This window comes from Odocoileus virginianus, chromosome 5, assembly GCF_023699985.2.
Source record: "Odocoileus virginianus isolate 20LAN1187 ecotype Illinois chromosome 5, Ovbor_1.2, whole genome shotgun sequence".
In the NCBI taxonomy this organism is placed as follows: Eukaryota; Metazoa; Chordata; class Mammalia; order Artiodactyla; family Cervidae; genus Odocoileus; species Odocoileus virginianus.
Window position 1 is genome coordinate 37853212 of NC_069678.1, and position 19324 is coordinate 37872535.

A 19324-nucleotide genomic window follows, 5' to 3' on the forward strand; every position below is an offset into this window, starting at 1 on the left:
TGGATATCAGGTCTCTCCTCCGGGTGTGCTGGCCGCTGTCTCCTTGTTAGGGATTGTGGTTGATGTTGGATCTAAAGCCTGTGCAGTGTGTGACACAGGACTTCCTGTTGCTCTGCCACTTTGCCACCCTGTCAGGGACAGGGTTTGCTCCCTAGTTGTTGGAGTCGAAGCCCTGAGGTTTGGGTTCAGTCAGATTACCTTTCCCTGAGTATGTATGTGCCCTGCCCTAAAGGAGGGGATTACTGGAGAAAGTGAGGCCTTCTGTGTACCCACAGAAGTCTGATGTGCCTCCTGAATAGGTATCTGTGGCTCCAGTGTCCATTCCCCCTTGTGATCATCACTGATCTAGTGCAAGGCTGTGGCATGGACTGGGCAAGCCAGGCACTCACATGACTGGGGCTGGGGTCGAGACATTGTGGCTGTAGGAAATGCAATGACGATGCTGCCACCAGAGACCTGGGCTGCTGCTGTGGCAGTCTTCTCCTGGGACCTGTCTGCCGCACATCCAGTGCTGAGCTCTGGTATGGTGGGTGCAGCTGGTATACTCACGTGGCTAGGAAAGGGACCCCATTATGCTGGTCACGTAGATTCCCAGGTGGTACAGGAGTAAGTGCTAACAAGGGCCACTGTTGCAGTTAGACCACGCCCCAGGCCCCTAGCCATGTTTCCCTAAGTAAAGTCTTCTCCTGGGACCTGTCTGCCCCAGATCCCCTAGGCTCTGATGTGCAGTGGGTAGGGCAGGGGTCCTCTTCCTGCTTGGGTTAGGAAATGTCGGGAGCCAGCAGCCACCAGTGCGGAAGTCTCTCTGCCCTGCTTATTGGCAGGTCGCCACCACATACTCTTCACGGGTAGAATCTAGGCTTCTCCAGCCCTTCTGTGTGTTTCAACAATTCTCTCTGTAGCCAGGGGGCTTGTCTCTTCCGTGTAAGATCCTGGGACTGGGACACCCAGTCTGTGACTCAACCTGCTTGCTCTGCTGGGTAAAAGTTCTCTTAAGTCTTTTAGATCCCTCACGTCGCAGAGCTCCCAACCCTAAGCTTTTTTTCCATCCCACCCCATTAGATGGAAATCTTTCTTACAGCTTTGATTGTATAGGTGTTCTTTTGTCAGTTTCCAGTTAGTCTTCCATGAGATTTGTCCTACATGTGGATGTATGTATTTTTGATGTGTTTGTTAGGGGAGGTGAGCTTCATATCATCTTGATCCAGTCCCCTTATTTCACTTTATATTTATAAAATTCTTAACATTATGATTTGCTATAATCCTTTTTACATATGAACAGTGGCAGCTTAAATAGGTTTAGTATCTTACCCCAGGTCAAAATACCACATTTACCCCTTTCTAGCTCTGGCATGCATTCTAAATGTCTGGCTCTGTCTGCTAAGAAAGAATGTAGTCTAGTGACTGTAAGTGCAGGCCCTATGAGTTCCAATTGTAGGAAATACAGTGGATTTGAGGACCAGATTATATGATGAATTGGAAAAGCCAACAAATCCAGGATGTGGATCATAACTACAGGTTTGATTTCTGACTTGGTTTCTTCAACAAATCAGTAGCGTGGGGAATAAGTGGGGGTGGGTAGTATTTCAGAGGGACTGCTCTGAGATGAAAAGAGCATTAAAAAGCACAACCACCAGAATGATGTATGGACCTTGTTTAGGGGCTTGTTCCAATCAACAGAAATGTAAAGAGATACTTTTGAAGATATTTAGAGAAATATGATGGAGAAGACAATGGCAACCCACTCCAGTACTCTTGCCTGGAAAATCCCATGGGCAGAGGAGCCTGGTGGGCTCCAGTCATGGGGTCGCGAAGAGTCAGACACGACTGAGCACGACTGAGCGACTTCACTTTCACTTTTCATTTTCATGCATTGGAGAAGGAAATGGCAGCCCACTCCAGTATTCTTGCCTGGAGAATCCCGGGGAGGGCGAAGCCTGGTGGGCTGCTGTCTAAGGGGTCTCACAGAGTCAGACACGACTGAAGTGATTTAGCAGCAGCAGTAGCAGCAGCAGAGAAATATGATGGTTGATTGGGTATTAGATGATATTAAGGAATTACTGTTAGTGTGGTGATGACATTGAAGTTATACAAGAGAATATCAATATTTTGTATAGATATATGCCAGGTATATATTTAGTGAAAGGACTTAAAGTCTAGAATTTGCTTTTATTTTATTCCACAATTTAAAAAAAAAAGGAAAGGAAAAGAAGGAGAGATGAAGCAAATGAGGCAAATCTTGATGTCGTTATTGAATCTGGGTAACCTGTATGAGTGTTTTATATCATGGTGAGTCTTTTAAGTCTATGTCTTTACTTTGCATTTCCACTTTCAGTGTTTCCATTACAGGAACTTTCTGTTATTTTTCTATGCCATCTAGTGGCAAAATAATGTAATTTGTCTGCTTCTTTAAATTAAGAGCCATACCTTAGAAAACATTTAATATCTGTGAGATAATTCTGTCAGTATCTGCTTTCTTGGGCAGCATTTTATCCAGAAGAAGAAAGAGGACATGGTTTAACAATATCCTGGCAGCTCTTTTTTAAAAATTTGAATGAACTGTATGTTTTAGAGCATGATAGTGAAGTGAGTGAAAGTTGCTCAGTCATGTCTGACTCTTTGCAACCCCAAATTCTCCAGGCCAGCATACTGGAGTCGGTAGCTGTTCCCTTCTCCAGGGGATTTTTCCAACCCAGGAATCGAACCCAGGTCTCCCACATTGCAAGTGGATTCTTTACCAGCTGAGCTACCAGGGAAACCTTTATAGCTTCAGATCAAAATGGAGCAGTACAGAGTTCCCATGTATCCCCTGGCCTGACACATGCATAGCCTCCCCTACTATCAATATCCCTCACCTGAATGGTGTATTAGTTACAAACATTGAAACTACCTTGATACATTATGTTCACACAAAGTCCATAATTTACATTGGTGTTCACTCTTGGCGTTGTGCATTCTGTGTGTTTTGACGAATGTATAATTACATGAATCCATTTTTACAGAATGACACAGAACAGTTTCTCTGCCCTAAAAATCCTCTGTCTTCTACCTGTTGGTCCCTCCTTCGCTCTTAAGTTCTCTAAACTGCTAATCCTTTTGCTATCTGATTTTGCCTTTTCCAAAATGTATACATTTGTGATCATAACACATGTGGCTTTTTCATTGGCTTCTTTCACTTAGTAATATGCATTTTCCTCAATGTCTTTTCTTTGCTTGATGGCTCAATTCTCTTTTGCATGGAAGAGTACTCCATTATTTGGATGTACCACAATTGATTCATTCATCTATCCTAATTGCTTCCAAGTTTTAGAAATTATGAATAAAGATGCTATACACATCAGTGTTTAGGATTTTATATGGACATAATCTTTTAATTCCTTTAGGTAAATACCAAGGAGAGTGATTGCTAGATTGTACGGTAAGAGTATCTTTAGTTTTCTAAGAAACTACCCTGTCAGCTTTCTGAAATCAGCTTATAATGGCAAAGTAAAACATAGATTGAAGACACTGACAGTGTGACGCAACGTGTTCAGATTGAGTTTCTGTCGTCTGCAACTAAGAGATCTGATTTGTATAGTTTTGGAGCATCTCTGCACTTGTTTGCTTCTCATTTTCTAAGCTAGGAAAGAGCATAACAAAGTATTTTATTGTTGCTTTTGGGTTTTGTTTTATTTTTTTCAGTCACATTGGGGAACAACCAAATTTCTAGTGGACTGTCAAATGGTAATGTGTCAATAAATTAACCTTTCCAAAGGGAAAGACACAAAGTTTCTTTTTAAAATAGATCTATATTTAAACAAGCGACACAGTAAACCAATAGTTATTTTTAAATGTATATACCATAAAACCACTGCCATAATCAGCATATAGAATATTTCCATCACCCCTGAAATATGCTTCATGTTCCTTCACAGTCTATTTGTCACTCTGCTAATTTGCTCTTTGTCACCATAGATTATTTTGCTTTTTTAAAATTGTTATTTTATCTAAGTGGATCATATACTATATACACATTTGTGTGTGGGTTCTTTCACATGCATGATGATTTTAAAGTGACCCATGTTGTTTTTTGAGCTCATTCCTTTTTATTGCTGAAAAGAATCCTATTGTATGGATGTATTGTTTGTTTAACCATTCATTCACCTGTTGATGGACTTATGTATTATTTCCAGGTTTTAGCTATTTTGAGTAAAGTTGTTATGAACGTTGAGTATATGTGATTGTGTGGACATAGGTTTTAATTTCTCTTGTTTAAATACCTAACAGTGGAATCACTGGGTTGTGGTAGATTTATATTCATTTTTAAAGTAATTGTTAAGCAGTTTTCCAAAGTGGTTGTATCATTTCACATTTCTTCCAGGGCTGTACAAGAGTTCTAGCAGCCTCAAATCCTTGTCAACACACAGTATCTATAATTTTAGCCATTTTGATGGGTATCTAGTGGAAGCTCATTGTGCTTTTAATTTGCATTTCCCTGATGACTAATGATGTTGAGCATCTTTATATGTGCCTTTTAGCCTTTCATATGCCTTTTGTGAAGTGACTATAAGAATTTTTGCCCTTTCTCAACTGGATTGTTTGCTTTCTTATTGAATTGTGTATTCTTAATGTGTATTTATGTACTCTAAATAAAAGTCTTCTGTAAAATAACATGTTGCAAACACTTTAATATTGAGACTTACCTGGCAACTATTTAAGAGATATTTGAGCCTACTGAAAGATATTATAGGGGAGGGGAAAAAAATCACCTTTTTCCTCTATCCTAGGTTTTCTGACTGAGGCCCTAAGAATTAGACTGAAAAGAAAGATTAAAACAAGAGTAAAACAAAAAGTGTTTAATGTGCACATTGTGTATACACACAGAACTCAGTGAGATTAGTACCTCAGAGGAGTCATTAGAAATTGAGCTTATAAATAGCATCTTAACAAAGAACAGTCGATTTGTAGAGAAGGGACTCGACAAAGGAAAAAGTTTAGGAATGAAAACAGGGGTTGTATTAACAAGGTTTGTCTTGTAGAGTCTGGTACTATCTCAGCTGATGAGAGTCTACAGTTATCTCTGGTGATTAAGAATCGTCCTGTTAATCCAGATGGAAGGGGGAGGGCAAACATTTTCCTACGTGTGCATGCTCAGTCACGTCAGACTCTTTGTGACCCTTTGGACTGTAGCCCTCAAGGCCCCTCTCTCCATGGGATTTCCCAGGCAAGAATACTGGAGTGGGTTGCTATTTCCTCCTCTAGGGGATCGTTCCTACCCAAGAATCAAACCCGAATCTCCTGAATTGCAGTCGAATTCTTTACTGCTGAGCCATCAGGGAAACCCTTTCTTGTGTGTGCCTCTTCACAATTTCCTTTATTTCACAATGATCCTTATGTCAAAGTAGCATGGATTGGGTTGGCATATCTGATCTATAATATCATAATAGATTTTATATATTTTTTAAGTCAAGCAATAATAATAAACATTTTGAGTGATCACCATGTGCTTTACATGATATCTCATTTAATAACTGTATATTGTTAACACAGTTTTGTTTTCTCCAATTTACTGGTAAGAAAATGCAGTCTTGGAGGGTTTGGTAATTTTCTTTAGTCACACTGTCAGTGTCTTCAATCATTGTATGTATATTCCTAAGCAAAATTATTGATAACTCAATAAATACAGTTTACTAAGAATCTAAGATTTGAATATAAATATATAGATATGCATACAGATATATGTGTACTTTTTTCCTAGGCAACCTGAAAGATAACACATGAGACACAGTTCAGGTTCTAAAAGAAAGCCTGAGAATAGACATTACACATGTGCCATAGAAATTGTGATAAGGAGGAGAGAGGTCAGAGGGAGAATAAAGGAAGGAAAGATTACTTAGAATCTGAGAGCATTCATTAGATGTTCAATCTAAGGTATGTCTCGTCAGGTATAACAATGACCACAAACTTGATTGTATTATAGTGACAGTTACTCTCACAGTTCTAGGGTCCAGGATCCACTGAGTCAAAATTAAGCTACCACCAGGACTACAGTCCCCCCAACCCACTGGAGAGAGTCCATTTCTAGCCTCTTCCAGCTTCTGATACCTGCTGTAACTCCTTGTCTTATGGCCACATCACCCTAATCTTCATGGCCGGCATCTCCAAATAAGTCTCTGATCCATCTTTATATGGCCTTCTCTGGTCTTCTCTGTGTGTGTATAATCTTCCTCTGCCTCCTCTTTTAAGGACACCTGTGATTAAATTTAGGGCCCAACTGGATAATCCAAAATTGTCTCCCCATCTCAAGATCCTTAACTGAATCACATCTGCAAGGATATAAGGATATGTATCTCCTTCTAAAGTACCATTCACAGATTTCAAGGATTGGGTGCAGATGTCTTTGGAAAGGTCGTTTTTGAGCCAAGCATAGCGGGGATTATGGAGTAGATCATCTCCAACAGAGGAAAGAACTTGATTGAAAGCAAGTGAAAAGAAACCCACTGAAGATAATTAGAGAGTGGCAGGAGATCCTGCGCTCTTGCATCACTGTATGAAATTCAGGATGGGGGAGAGAAGGCTGGAGGGGAGTAAGGGCCTTGAATACCAGGTTGGACTGTGAGGTACATTCCATGGACTGAGGGGAGTCTCTGGAGATTTAATAACAAGCTGGTTATGTTAAAAAAAAAAAAACACACACACATTGGCATTATCATTTGACTGCATCCCCATTTCTGTCCTGATCTTCCTACACACTGCTCTTTCTCACCTTTTCATCACTGTATTATACTTTTTAAATGGGAGGGAGACAGGGGAAAAGGCCATGGTTCATTAGCCAAAGGTAAGCCACTCAGTGCTTTTCCCTAGGATTTTTGAAACTGCCACCAGAGAAAGCTCTCAGTTGCTCTATGGTGGTGAAATTGGGAAGTCTCAATGTGTATTGTTTCATGTGGAGAAAAGTGGGCTCAGATTGTGTGGGAAAGTAGATAAAGTGGAACCCTGATGAGGATTAAGTTTCTGGTTTCACTGTTACCCTGGAGTCTGGCTGCACCAATTACCTTCTCCTGGTGACATGAGCCTTCTAAGAAATTTCTTTTTTCCCCTAAAGTGTTCAGATTGACATTCTGTCTCTGCAACTAAGAGATCTGATTTGTACAGTTTTGGAGCATCTCTGCCTTTGTTTGCTTCTCATTTTCTAGCTAGGAAAGAGCATAACAAAGTATTATTATTGTTGTTGGGTTTTGTTTTTTTTTTTTTTTTCAGTCAGATTGGGGAACAACCAAATTTCTAGTGGACTGTCAAACGGGTAATGTGTCAATAAATTAACCTTTCCAAAGGGAAAGACACAAAGTTTCTTTTTAAAGCAGATCTATATTTAAATGAAGGACACTGAGGAAGCTGTATAAGTGCTAAGAAATGAAGGCAAATGATACTGTGTCATCACCGAAGTTGTTGTTGTTTAGTTGCTAAGTTGTGTCCAACTCCTGTGACCCTGTGGACTGCAGCACGCCAGGCTTACCTGTCCTTCACTGTCTCCTGGGGTTTGCTCAAACTCATGTCCATTGAGTTGGTGATGCCATCCAATCGTCTCATCCTCCGTCACCCCCTTCTCCATTTGCCCTTAATCTTGCCCACATCAGTGTTTTTCCAGTTAGTCGGCTCTTTGAATCAGGTATTGGAGCTTCAGCTTCAGCATCAGTCCTTCCAGTGAGTATTCAGGGTTGATTTCCTTTAGGATTGACTGGTTTGATCTCCTTGCAGTCCAAGGGACTCTCAAGAGTCTTCTTCAGCATCAGAGTTCGAAAGCATCAATTCTTCGGTGCTCCACCTTCTGTATGGTCCAACTCTCACATCTGTACGTGACTACCTAACCCATAGATCTAAAAGATAATAGATGTTTAGGGTACCCCTGCAACCTGGCATTAAGGGGTATGCATTACATGGGTGCTTCCTTTCTGGTCCAGCCTAGTCTTAAAATGCATGAATCTGTCTGCTTCTTGTGCCTGGTTATTGTCTTCACCTCTCCACCTGTTAATTCTGTTATTTCTGTTTCTGGCTTTTTCTTGCGTTCTTTCTGTTTTACACTTGACTACCCTGTGAGTCACAGTTATCAGCTGCCTTGATTTTACGCTTTGAGCTCACTGTGTCTTTTTTTCCTACATTTGTCCTATCCTATCTAACTGGGTCAGATTTTGCAGTCAGGGCCCTCAAATAATATACTGCTGACCTGAGCATCTTTGAGTCTTAGGATAATGGGTTAAGTTCTTCTTTCCAAACTTTCCTATTCCAGTACCATTGCAATAGACATTTTTTTTAAGTTGAACTGTATCTGACATACACTACTGTGTTAGTTTCAATTATATTACATTATGATTTGACATATGTATACATTGTGAAATGATCACAACAACATATAGTAACCATCTGTCCCCATACAACATTATTACAATGTTATTGACCATATTCCTTAGGTTGGCCATGACATCCTCATGATTTATTTACTGCATTACTGCAAGTTTGTTCCTCTTCATCCCCTTTATCTATCCTCTTCTCCCTTCTGGGAGTTCTTTGTATCTGTAGAACTGTTTTTATTTTGTTCATTTGTTTTTGTTTTTTTTTAGATTCCATATATAGGTGGTGTATTTGTCTTTCTCAGTCTGACCCCATGGACTGTACCCTCTGTCTGTGGAATTATCCAGGCTAGAATACTGAAAGGGGTTGCCATTCCCTTCTCCAGGGGATCTTCCTGACCCAGGGATCGAACCCAGATCTCCTACCTTGTAGGCATATTCTTTAGCGTCTGAGCCACCAGGGAAAACCCTCATTTAGTATAATGCCCTCTAGATCCACTTATGTTGTTATAAATGACAAGATTTTATTTATTTTTTTATTGCTGAGTATATTCTACTGTGTGTGTGTGTATATTCACACATACCACATCTTATTTTTCCATTTATCTATCAGTTCAGTTCAGTTCAGTCGTGCCCATCTCTTTGCAACCCCATGGACTGCAGCACACCAGGCCTCCCTATCTGTCACCAACTCCCAGAGTTTACTCAAAATTCATGTCCGTTGACAGTGATGCTATCCAACCATCTCATCCTCTGTCATCTCCTTCCCCTCCTGCCTTCAGTCTTTCCCAGCATCAGGGTCTTTTCAGATGAGTCAGTTCTTTGCATCAGGTGGCCAAAGTATTGGAGTTTCAGCTTCAGCATCAGTCCTTCCAATGAATTCAGTATTGATTTCCTTTAGGATGGACTGGTTGGAGCTCCTTGCTGTCCAAGGGACTCTCAAAAGTCTTCTCCAACACCACAGTTCAAAAGCATCAGCTCTCTGGCACTCAGCTTTCTTTATAGTCCAACTCTCACATCCATACATGACTACTGGAAAAACCATGGCCTTGACTAGATGGACCTTTGTTGGCAAAGTAATGTCTCTGCTTTTTAATATGCTGTCTACGTTGGTCATAGCTTTTCTTCCAAGGAGCAAGCTTCTTTTAATTTCGTGGCTGCAGTCACCATGTGCAGTGATTTTGGAGCCCAAAAAACTTAAGTCTCTCAATGTTTCCTCATCTATTTGCCATGAAGTGATGGGACCAGATGCCTTGACCTTAGTTTTCTGAATGTTGAGCTTTAAGCCAACTTTTTCACTCTGCTCTTTCACTTTCATCAAGAGGCTCTTTAGTTCTTCTTCACTTTCTGCCATAAGGATGGTGTCATCTGCATATCTGAGGTTTATCTATCAGTGGACACTTATCTTGGCCATTGGTAAATAATGATGCAGTGAACATTGGAGTACATATATCTTTTCATATTAGTGCTTTTGTTTATTTCAGGTAAATACTCATAGGTGAAATTGCTTGGTAGTAACAACACCACCCACTACTTTGACTTGCAGTTTCAGTTCTGGGGCTTCCCAGGTGGCTCAGTGATAGGAGGTGCAGGTTTGATCCCTCTGTTGGGAAAATCTCCTGGAGGAGGAAATGGCAACTCACCCCAGTATTCTTGCCTGGGAAATCCCATGGAGAGAGGAGCCTGGCAGGCTAGTCCATGGGGTCCCAAAGAGTCAGACACAACTTAGGGACTAAGCATGCACACATATGTGAACATGGTATGGTAGTCCTATTTTTCATTTTTAAAAGAACCTCCTAATGTTTTCCATGGTGGCTGTGCTAATTTACAATCCCACCAGTAATGCACCAGGGTCCTTGTGAGAGCTGTTCTGACAGGTACGGTAAACATTTTACAGACCAACAGTGAGCTTTTTCTCATCTCTGCCAAGAGTGGCACCTAGTGGTGATTCTGTAGAACTGCAGTTTTTCACCTTTACATTAACAGCAAAAGATAGTGTTTGTTATTTTACCAGCAGTTTTGCATTTATTACATAACATTTCGGTATATGTATACCAGGCATTTATCTACCTGGGAACAGAAGTGACTTCATGAAGTTAGCTGTCCAGAAATGATACAGGCCCTGTAGATGTTCCGTCGTACCACTGGGCCTCCTGTTTAATCCCTGATAGTATTTCAGGTTTATTTTATTTTCCTAATATTGGACCTAATCTGGACAATAAGTCTCAGACAGTGAGCATTACCCCTACTGCTGAATCTTGACATCTCTGGGCATTGTTGGGTATCTTTTACATTTTCCCTACAATAATTGTTTCCTCAGGCTACCTTACAACAAAGTAGCACAAACTAAGTAGCTTAAACAACAAAAATGTATTACGGAACAGTTAAGGACACTAGGAGTCCGGGATGAAGGTGCTGGCAAGGTTGGTTTCTTCTGAGGGCTCTGAGGCGGACTCTGTCCTGTGCTGCTCTCCCAGCCTCTGGTGATTAGCTGACAGTCTTGGTGTTTCTTCACTCACGGAAGCATCACCCTGACCTCTTCCTTCACCTCCAGGTGCCATTCTTCCTGTGTGTCACTCGTCTCCACATTTACCCCTTTCATTTGGATGCCACTGGTGTTGGATTAGGGCCCACCCTAATACCCGTCAGAGATGCTCAGAGGGCTTAAATATACCTAGTGCACACCACTACCCAGAGACCCCACAGAGACTGAGACAGAACAGTATTTGGATGTCTCCTGAGGAGGTCAGCTGTAGGTCACCCGTAGGTCAGCAGTGGATTGTTGCAGGGGCAGGGGCTCTGGGTGCAGTGGACCTGGGTGTGGCATAAGCCCTCTTGGAGGAGGTGGCCATTTACCCCACCATAGAGCTGCCATAACTGGGGCAACAGACTCTTGGAGGAAACAGACAGAAATTTGTGTGCACCAGCACCCAGGAGAAAGGAGCAGTGATCCCACAAGAAACTCACCCAGACTTGCCTGCGAGTGTCCAAGAGTCTCGAGTGGAGGCGTGGGTGGGTGGTGGCCTGCTGCAGGGTTGGGGGCACTGATGTAGCAGAGCACGCATGGGACCTTTTGAAGGTCGCCATTGTCTTCATTACCCCCACCATAGTTTGGCCTCAGGTCAAATAACAGGGAGGGAACACATCCCCGCCCATCAACAGAAAATTGGATTAAAGATTTGCTGAGCATGGCCCAGCCCATCAGAAAAAGAGCCAATTTCCCACTCAGTCAGACTCTCCCATAAGGAAGCTTCCATGTGTCTCTTACCTTTTCCATCACAGGGCAGACAGAATGAAAACCACAATCACAATCTGATCACATGGACCACAGCCTTGGTCCAGTGAAACTACAAGCCATGCCATGTAGGGCCACCCAAGATAGATGGGTCATGGTGGAGAGTTCTGACAAAACATGGTCCACTAGAGAAAGGAATGGCAAACCACTTCAGTATTCTTGCCTTGAGAACCCCATGAACAGTATGAAAAGGCAAAAAGATAGGACACTGAAAGATGAACTCCCCAGGTTGGTAGATGCCCACTATGCTACTGGAGATCAGTGGAGAAATAACTCCAGAAACAATGAAGGGATGGAGCCAAAACAAAAACAACACCTGGTTGTGGATGTGACTTGTGATGGAAGTACAGTCCAATGCTGTAAAGAGCAATACTGTATAGGAACTGGGAATGTTAGGTCCATGAATCAAGGCAAATTGGAAGTGGTCAAACAGGAGATGGCAAGAGTGAACATCAACATTTTAGGAATCAGTGAACTAAAATGGACTGGAATGGGTGAATTTAACTCAGATGACCATTATATCTACTACTATGGGCAAGAATCCCTTAGAAGAAGTGGAATAGCCATCATAGTCAACAAGAGTCTGAAATGCAGTACTTGGATGCACTCTCAAAAACAACAGAATGATCTCTGTTTGTTTTCAAGGCAAACCATTCAATATCACGGTAATCCAAGTCTGTGCCCCGACCAGTAATGCTGAAGAAGCTGAAGTTGAACGGGTTCTATGAACCTATAAGACCTTCTAGAACTAACACCCAAAAAAGATGTCCTTTTCATTATAGGGGACTGGAATGCAAAAGCAGGAAGTCTAGAGATACCTGGAGTAACAGGCAAATTTGGCCTAGCAGTACAGAATGAAGCGGGGGAAAGGCTAATAGAGTCTTGCCAAGAGAACATACTGGTCATAGCAAACACCCTCTTCCAACAACACAAAAGAAGACTCCACACATGGACATCACCAGATGGTCAATACCAAAATCAGATCGATTATATTCTTTGCAGCCAAAGATGGAGAAGCTCTATATAGTCAGGAAAAACAAGACTGAGAGCTGACTGTGGCTCGGATCATGAATTCCTTATTGCCAAATTCAGACTTAAATTGAAGAAAGTAGGGGAAACCACTAGACCATTCAGGTATGACCTAAATCAAATCCCTTATAGTGGAAGTGAGAAACAGATTCAGGGGATTAGATCTGATAGACAAGAGTGCCTGAAGAACTATGGACAGAGGTTCATGACTTTGTACAGGTGCAGTGATCAAGACCATCCCCAAGAAAAAGAAATGCAAAGAGGCAAAATGGTTGTCCGAGGAGACCTTAGAAATAGCTGTGAAAAGAAGAGAAGCAAAAAGCGAAGAAGAAAAGGAAAGATATACCCATTTGAATGCAGAGTTCCAAAGAATAGCAAGGAGAGATAAGAAAGCCTTTCTCAGTGATCAATGCAAAGAAATAGAAGAAACAATAGAATGGGAAAGACTAGAAATCTCTTCAAGAAAATCAGAGAAACCAAGGGAACATTTCATGCAAAGATGGGCACAATGAAGGACAGAAATGGTATGGACCTAACAGAATCAGATGATACTAAGAAGAGGTGGCAAGAATAGACAGAAGAACTATGCAAAAAACATCTTCATGACCCAGATAATCACGATGGTGTGATCACTTACCTAGAGCCAGGCATCCTGGAATGTGAAGTCAGGTGGGCCTTAGAAAGCATCACTATGAATAAAGCTAGTGGAGGTGATGAAATTCCAGTTGAGCTATTTCAATCCTAAAAGAGGATGCTGTTAAAGTGCTGCACTCAATATGCCAGCAAATTTGGAAAACTGAGCAGTGGCCACAGGACTTGGAAAAGGTCAGTTTTCATTACAATCCCGAAGAAAGGCAATGCCAAAGAATGCTTGAACTACTGCACAATTGCACTCATCTCACATGATAGCAAAGTAATGCTCTAAATTCGCCAAACCAGGCTTCAATAGTACGTGAACTGAGAACTTCCATATGTTCAAGCTGTATTTAGAAAAGCCAGAGGAACCACAGATCAAATTTCCAACATCCATTGGATCATCAAAAAAGCAAGAGAATTCCAGAAAAACATCTACTTCTGCTTTATTGGCTATGCCAAAGCCTTTGACTGTGTAGATCACAACAAACTGTGGAAAATTCTTCAAGAGATGGGAATACCAGCCTCCTGAAAAATCTGTATGCAGGTCAGAAAGCAACAGTTAGAACTGGACATAGAACAGTAGACTGGTTCTAAATTGGACAAGGAATATGTCAAGGCTGCATATTGTCACCCTGCTTATTTAACTTATATGCAAAGAACATCATGAGAAATGCTGGACTGGGTGAAGCCCAAGCTGGAATCAGGATTGCCGGGAGAAATATCAATAACCTTTGATATGCAGATGACACCACCATTATGGCCGAAAGCAAAGAAGAACTAAAGAGCCTGTTGATGAAAGAGAAAGAGGAGAGTGAAAAAGTTGGCTTAAAGCTCAGCATTAAGAAAACTAAGATCATGGCATCCAGTCCCATGACTTCATGGCAAATAGATGGGGAAACAGTGGAAACAGTGGCAGACTTTGTTTTTTGGGCTCCAAAATCACTGCACATGGTGACTGCAGCCATGAAATTAAAAGACGCTTGCTTCTTGGAAGAAAAGCTATGACCAACCTAGATAGCATATTAAAAAGCAGAGACATACTTTGCCAATTAACCTCCGTCTACTGAAAGCTATGGTTTCTCCAGTAGTCACGTGTGGATGTGACAGCTGGACTGTAAAGACAGCTGAGCATCAAGGAATTGATACATTTGAACTGTGGGGCTGGAGAAGACTCTTGACAGTCCCTTGGACAGCAAGGAGCTCCAATCAGTCCATCCTAAAGGAAATCAATCCTGAATAATCATTGGAAGGACTGATGCTGAAGCTGAAACTCCAATACTTTAGCCACCTGATGTGAAGAACTGACTGACTCATTAGAAAAGACCCTGATGCTGAGATAGATTGACAGCAGGAGGAGAAGGGGTCGACTGAGGATGAGATGGTTGGATGGCATCACTGAGTCAATGGACATGAGTTTGAGTAAACTGGAGGAGTTGGTGAGGGACAGAGAGGCCTGGCATGCTGCGGTTCATGGTGTTGCAAAGAGTCAGACATGACTGAGCGACGGAACTGAACTCGTTAATTATAGCTGCAGTGAAAAAAATGAAAGTTAATTGCTCAGTCCTGTTTCTCTGTTACCCCATGGATCATAGCCCACCAGGCTGTTCTGTCCGTGGAATTCTCTAGGCAAGGATACTGGAGTGGGTTGCCTTACCCTCCTCCATGGGATCTGCCCAACCCGGGGATTGAACCCAGGTCTCCCACATTGCAGGTGGAATCTTTTCTGTCTGAGCCACCAGGGAAACCCGCATCTGCAGTGAACCTATTTCTAAATAAGGTCAATTTCTGAGGTGCACTCAGCATAACAAGTAAGGGAGGGAGACGAGTGTCACAGTTCAACCCATCATAACCACCCGTTTCATTATCTGGATTTTATTTTTGCCATATAGTCAGGCCTAGAGAGAATCTGCCTGCAATGCAGGAAACCTGGGTTTGATCCTCAGGTCTGGAAGATCCCTTGGACAAGGGAATGGCTACCCACCCAGTATTCTTGCCTGGAAAATTCCATGGACAGAGGAGCCTGGGGGGCTACAGTCCATGGACTCACAAATTGTTGGAGACGACTGAGTAACTAACACTTTCACTTTAAGCTAATTGCTTTAGCCAATAAAATGTGAGTGGAAGTGATGGGTATACACCTAAGGAGAAAATTTTAAGAATTTTTTTCCTTTTGCTGTGAATCTGGCAGTACTGCAGAAAGAATCTGTTTCATCGTCTTATGTCTCAAGAGTCACAGTGACATGGAATAGAGTAGCACATGACCTCCAGTGGATGTGTAGTGTGAAAAAGAAATAAACCTTTTATTATTTTAAGCAACGGGGACTTTGGGGTCTTATGTTACTGAAGTGTTAATTTAAGGAAACTGATAACCACAAGTTCACTCCTAATGTGTGGAATTTTCTCATTCGTTCATGAGATATTTTATAAAAGCTTTCTCTGGCTAGTCAAAGCTATGGTTTTTCCAGTAGCCATGTATGGATGTGAGAGTTGGACTATAAAGAAGGCTGATTGCTGAGAAATTGATGCTTTTGAATTGTGTTGCTGGAGAAGACTCTTGAGAGTCCCTTGGACAGCAGGAGATCAAACCAGTCAATCCTAAAGGAAATCAACCCTGAATGTTCATTGGAAGGACTGATGCTGAAGCTCCAATACTTTGGCCACCTGATATGAAGAGCTGACTCAGGAGAAGTGGGCAGCAGAGGATGACATGGTTGTATGGCATCACCAATATCCAATGGACATGAGTTTGAGCAAACTCCAGGAGATAATGAAGGACAGGGTAGCTTTGTGTGCTGCAGTCCATGGGGTCGCAAAGAGTTGGACACAACTGAGCCACTGAATAACAAATGTGCTCGGCATAGTACTATGTGTTGGATACTGTGATGATTAATTTTATCTGTCAACTTGGCTAGGCCACATTACCCAGATATTTGGTCAAACACCAGTCTAGATGTTTCTATGAAGGTATTTTTCAGTTGAAAGTAACATTTCAATCACTACAGTTTAAGTAAAATGAATTATTAATACTGTGATGTGCATAGCCTTGATTCAATCAGTTAAAAGATGTAGAGAAAAAGACTGAGGAGCCCCAAAGAAGGAGGAATTCTGTCTCTAGCTGTCTTTGGACTTCAGCTGCAACACCAGCTCTTCCTTGGCTGGAGCTCTGCAGGGCTTGAATTTGCTGGCTCCCACAATCTTGAGAGCCAATTCTTTAAAATAAATCACTGTATATATGTACATCCTATTGGTTCTGTCTCTATAGAAAAATTCAATTAATACACACATCAGTGAACAGCAAACAAGCTATAAGTAGTCCTCACAAGGACTTAACAGTCTAAGGGAGGAAAAACAGAAAAGCAAACAGATAAAAAAAGACAATGTTTTGTAGTAAATGCTGGATACTCCGTGTCATGGGAGCACAGGGGAGGAGCATCTGACCTTGACTGGGGGAATCAAAGAAGGTCTCTGGAGGAAACGGAGTCTAACTTGAGAACTGAAGGTGGCAGGTGGAATAGGAATTAGTGGAGTGAAGGGACAAGGTTGTGGAGTCCAGGGATTAGATTGAATGTAGAGCATGCATTCTTAACAGGGGCATTATTGTCCCCAAGGGGGAGAAACTGCTGCTTGGCGGGTGAAAGAAATCTTGGTTATTGCAATGTTTTCTGATCATCCAGAGCTCAACTCTGTCTGACAAAATCTTATTCCTTTACATTTAATGAGAGAAATGGGGAGGCATGTTTAGAAAAAATGTCTAAAAAGTCTCCATGGTTGGAAAGTGGTGACCAGAAAGAAAATTAAAAAAAGGACTGAGAAACATTTGTATAGAAAGATCAGTTGTGTGGAGGAAGGATCAGATGTGAACCTTGTGAGAGAACACTATAGAATATTTGATAGATCAGAATGTTCTAGACACAAATTTTAAAGAAAATTAAATCTGAAATGCATTTTGACTTTATCTAGATAATTTAGGTAAAGTTGGACTTTTTAGTCTAAATTTTCTACTGTAGACTCTGCTTACTCTTATGTATGAGTCTTTACTTTGTAGGCACATGCTGAATAAATCATCAAGATTTAAAAATTTCTTAGAGGGATCTCCTTGGTGGTCCAGTGGCTAAGACACTTCCAGTGCACCGGGCCTGGGTTCAATCCCTGGTTAAGGAACTAGACCCCACATACTGCAACTAAGAGTTCACGTGCTGCAACTAAACATCCCCAGTATCACAAAGAAGATGGAAGACCTGGCGCAGCCTAAATAAGTAAATAAATATTTAAAAAAATTTTTTTCTTAGAGATGGAAAAAGACAATTGTTGAAATATCTTTTTCTGGGACTCTCCTTGCAGTCCAGTGGTTACGAGACTGCCTTCCCAATGCAGGGCGCAGATTCAAGCCCTGACTGGGGAACTAAGATCCCACATGCCATGCAGCACGGCAAAGTTAGTCTTTTTCTATTTATCTTTCTGGGCATTTTTAGTTTTATAATTGTAGTCTCTAAAACAGCATCATGTTCAGGTGGGCACTAAATCATAGTGCCATTCTGGAAGGCACATTAACCTCTGGAGAATCTGCTTGTGATTTACTTCAATGTAGTTTCAAAGATTAAAAAAAATATATGAGAAAAACAAAAAGGTATATTTCTTGGTTCCATTATTGGAATAGAATGAGAACAATGGTCTATTTAATAATTGTTATCACTATCTTCCTTCTAGATTGAATTCAAATTACTTTATTATTCTATTAAGAAAATCTTTGCAAAGATGCTGCCAATCATTTCTTTTTATTTCAGCAGCTTATTAACAATGAAATCAAAGATAGCTCCATGCTTCTGAGAGATAATGTAAACTTCCTTTTAGAATCTTAAAGAAGTAAAAACCTGACTGCTTTGCTGAAATTTTAGCTTTTAATATGTCAAGCTTGCTTAATGTGAGTAGACCTGACCTAAATGTCTGATATACTTTTTTTAAAAGGCAACATTCTAGTAGTCTCTTTTAGAATGTCTTCTGCAAAAGACAGTGTGTGGAAACAGTGCTGAGTGTGTGTTCTGAAGTCAGAATGCCTGGGTTCATATCCTGAGTTGAATCTGTTTAGGTTTAAATGCTACTTGCTTTTGTGAACTTGGGCAGATGTAAAGTTGCATGATCTTATCCTCTCTGTACCTCACGTTCCTCATGTGTAAATTATGGCTAGTGATAGAACCATAATATGGGGTTGTTGTAAATATTAACTGAGTTAATTATTTAAGACCCTTAGAACAGTGCCTGGTACACACTCAATAATGTTACCTATTACTACTATTATTTAGAACTCCTTATTGAGTAGTCTTGAAACCATCTGTTTTGGTGCTTCCTGTATGCCATATATGGAACTAACTTGGGAAACTATTGATCCCCCTGACCTAAAATGATCTTCAGAGCATGACTCAAGATATTGCTTTTACTGACTTCTTTTTAGTACCATCATTGTTCTCTTCAGTACATTTCAGGCCTTTAAATTGATTTATTTAGAACAGTAGATGGGAGATGAATTCCTCTTGGGAATTTTTTAATGGCATCTAGCATTTTTCTTTATGGTACTGCTTTTTCTATGGTGCCAGTAGGGAAAAGAAAGAGTTACCCATGATTTTCTGGCATTATTGTTTGATGAAGAAAGTTTTAAAAACCCCTTCAATTTTATATATTTCAGAAAATGTCTTTGAAATTCAAAAATGCAAAAAGAATTGAAGGCCTTGATAGCAGTGTATGGTGAGTACCTTACAATGAACAATAATTGGGTAAAGTTTTTTTGCATCCATTCATTGGTAATGGAAATAATGATTCATACATTTTTTTATTCCCTTAACCACTGTGCCAGTCCCTGTGCTAGGCACTGGAAATAGACAGCGAAAGGGACAAATTGGGTGATGACCTTGTGAAACTTACCTTCTTAATCCATGAACTTTTCCTGTTAGCTCTCCTCTCTAATGAGAGAACCTAGCAGCAGATGGTTGAGAAAAAAAATGTGATTAAAATATAGGCATCATGGAACTGAGATTTGTAAGAA

At 41.0% G+C, this 19324-nt stretch overlaps 1 protein-coding gene across 3 annotated transcripts in view; it reads left to right on the plus strand.

Moving 5' to 3' along the window:
• The window catches only part of KYAT3 (kynurenine aminotransferase 3), a 67108-nt gene that overhangs the window by 12781 nt on the left and 35003 nt on the right, over window positions 1-19324 (plus strand). For all 3 annotated transcript variants that reach the window (XR_011487801.1, XM_020890197.2, XM_020890198.2), the window contains one exon: window positions 18968-19026. Coding sequence is in view for 2 of the 3 variants with exons in the window: in XM_020890197.2 (XP_020745856.1) it covers window positions 18968-19026 (59 nt within the window). In the remaining variant the exon portion in view is untranslated. The remainder of the gene's footprint in view (window positions 1-18967; window positions 19027-19324) is intronic.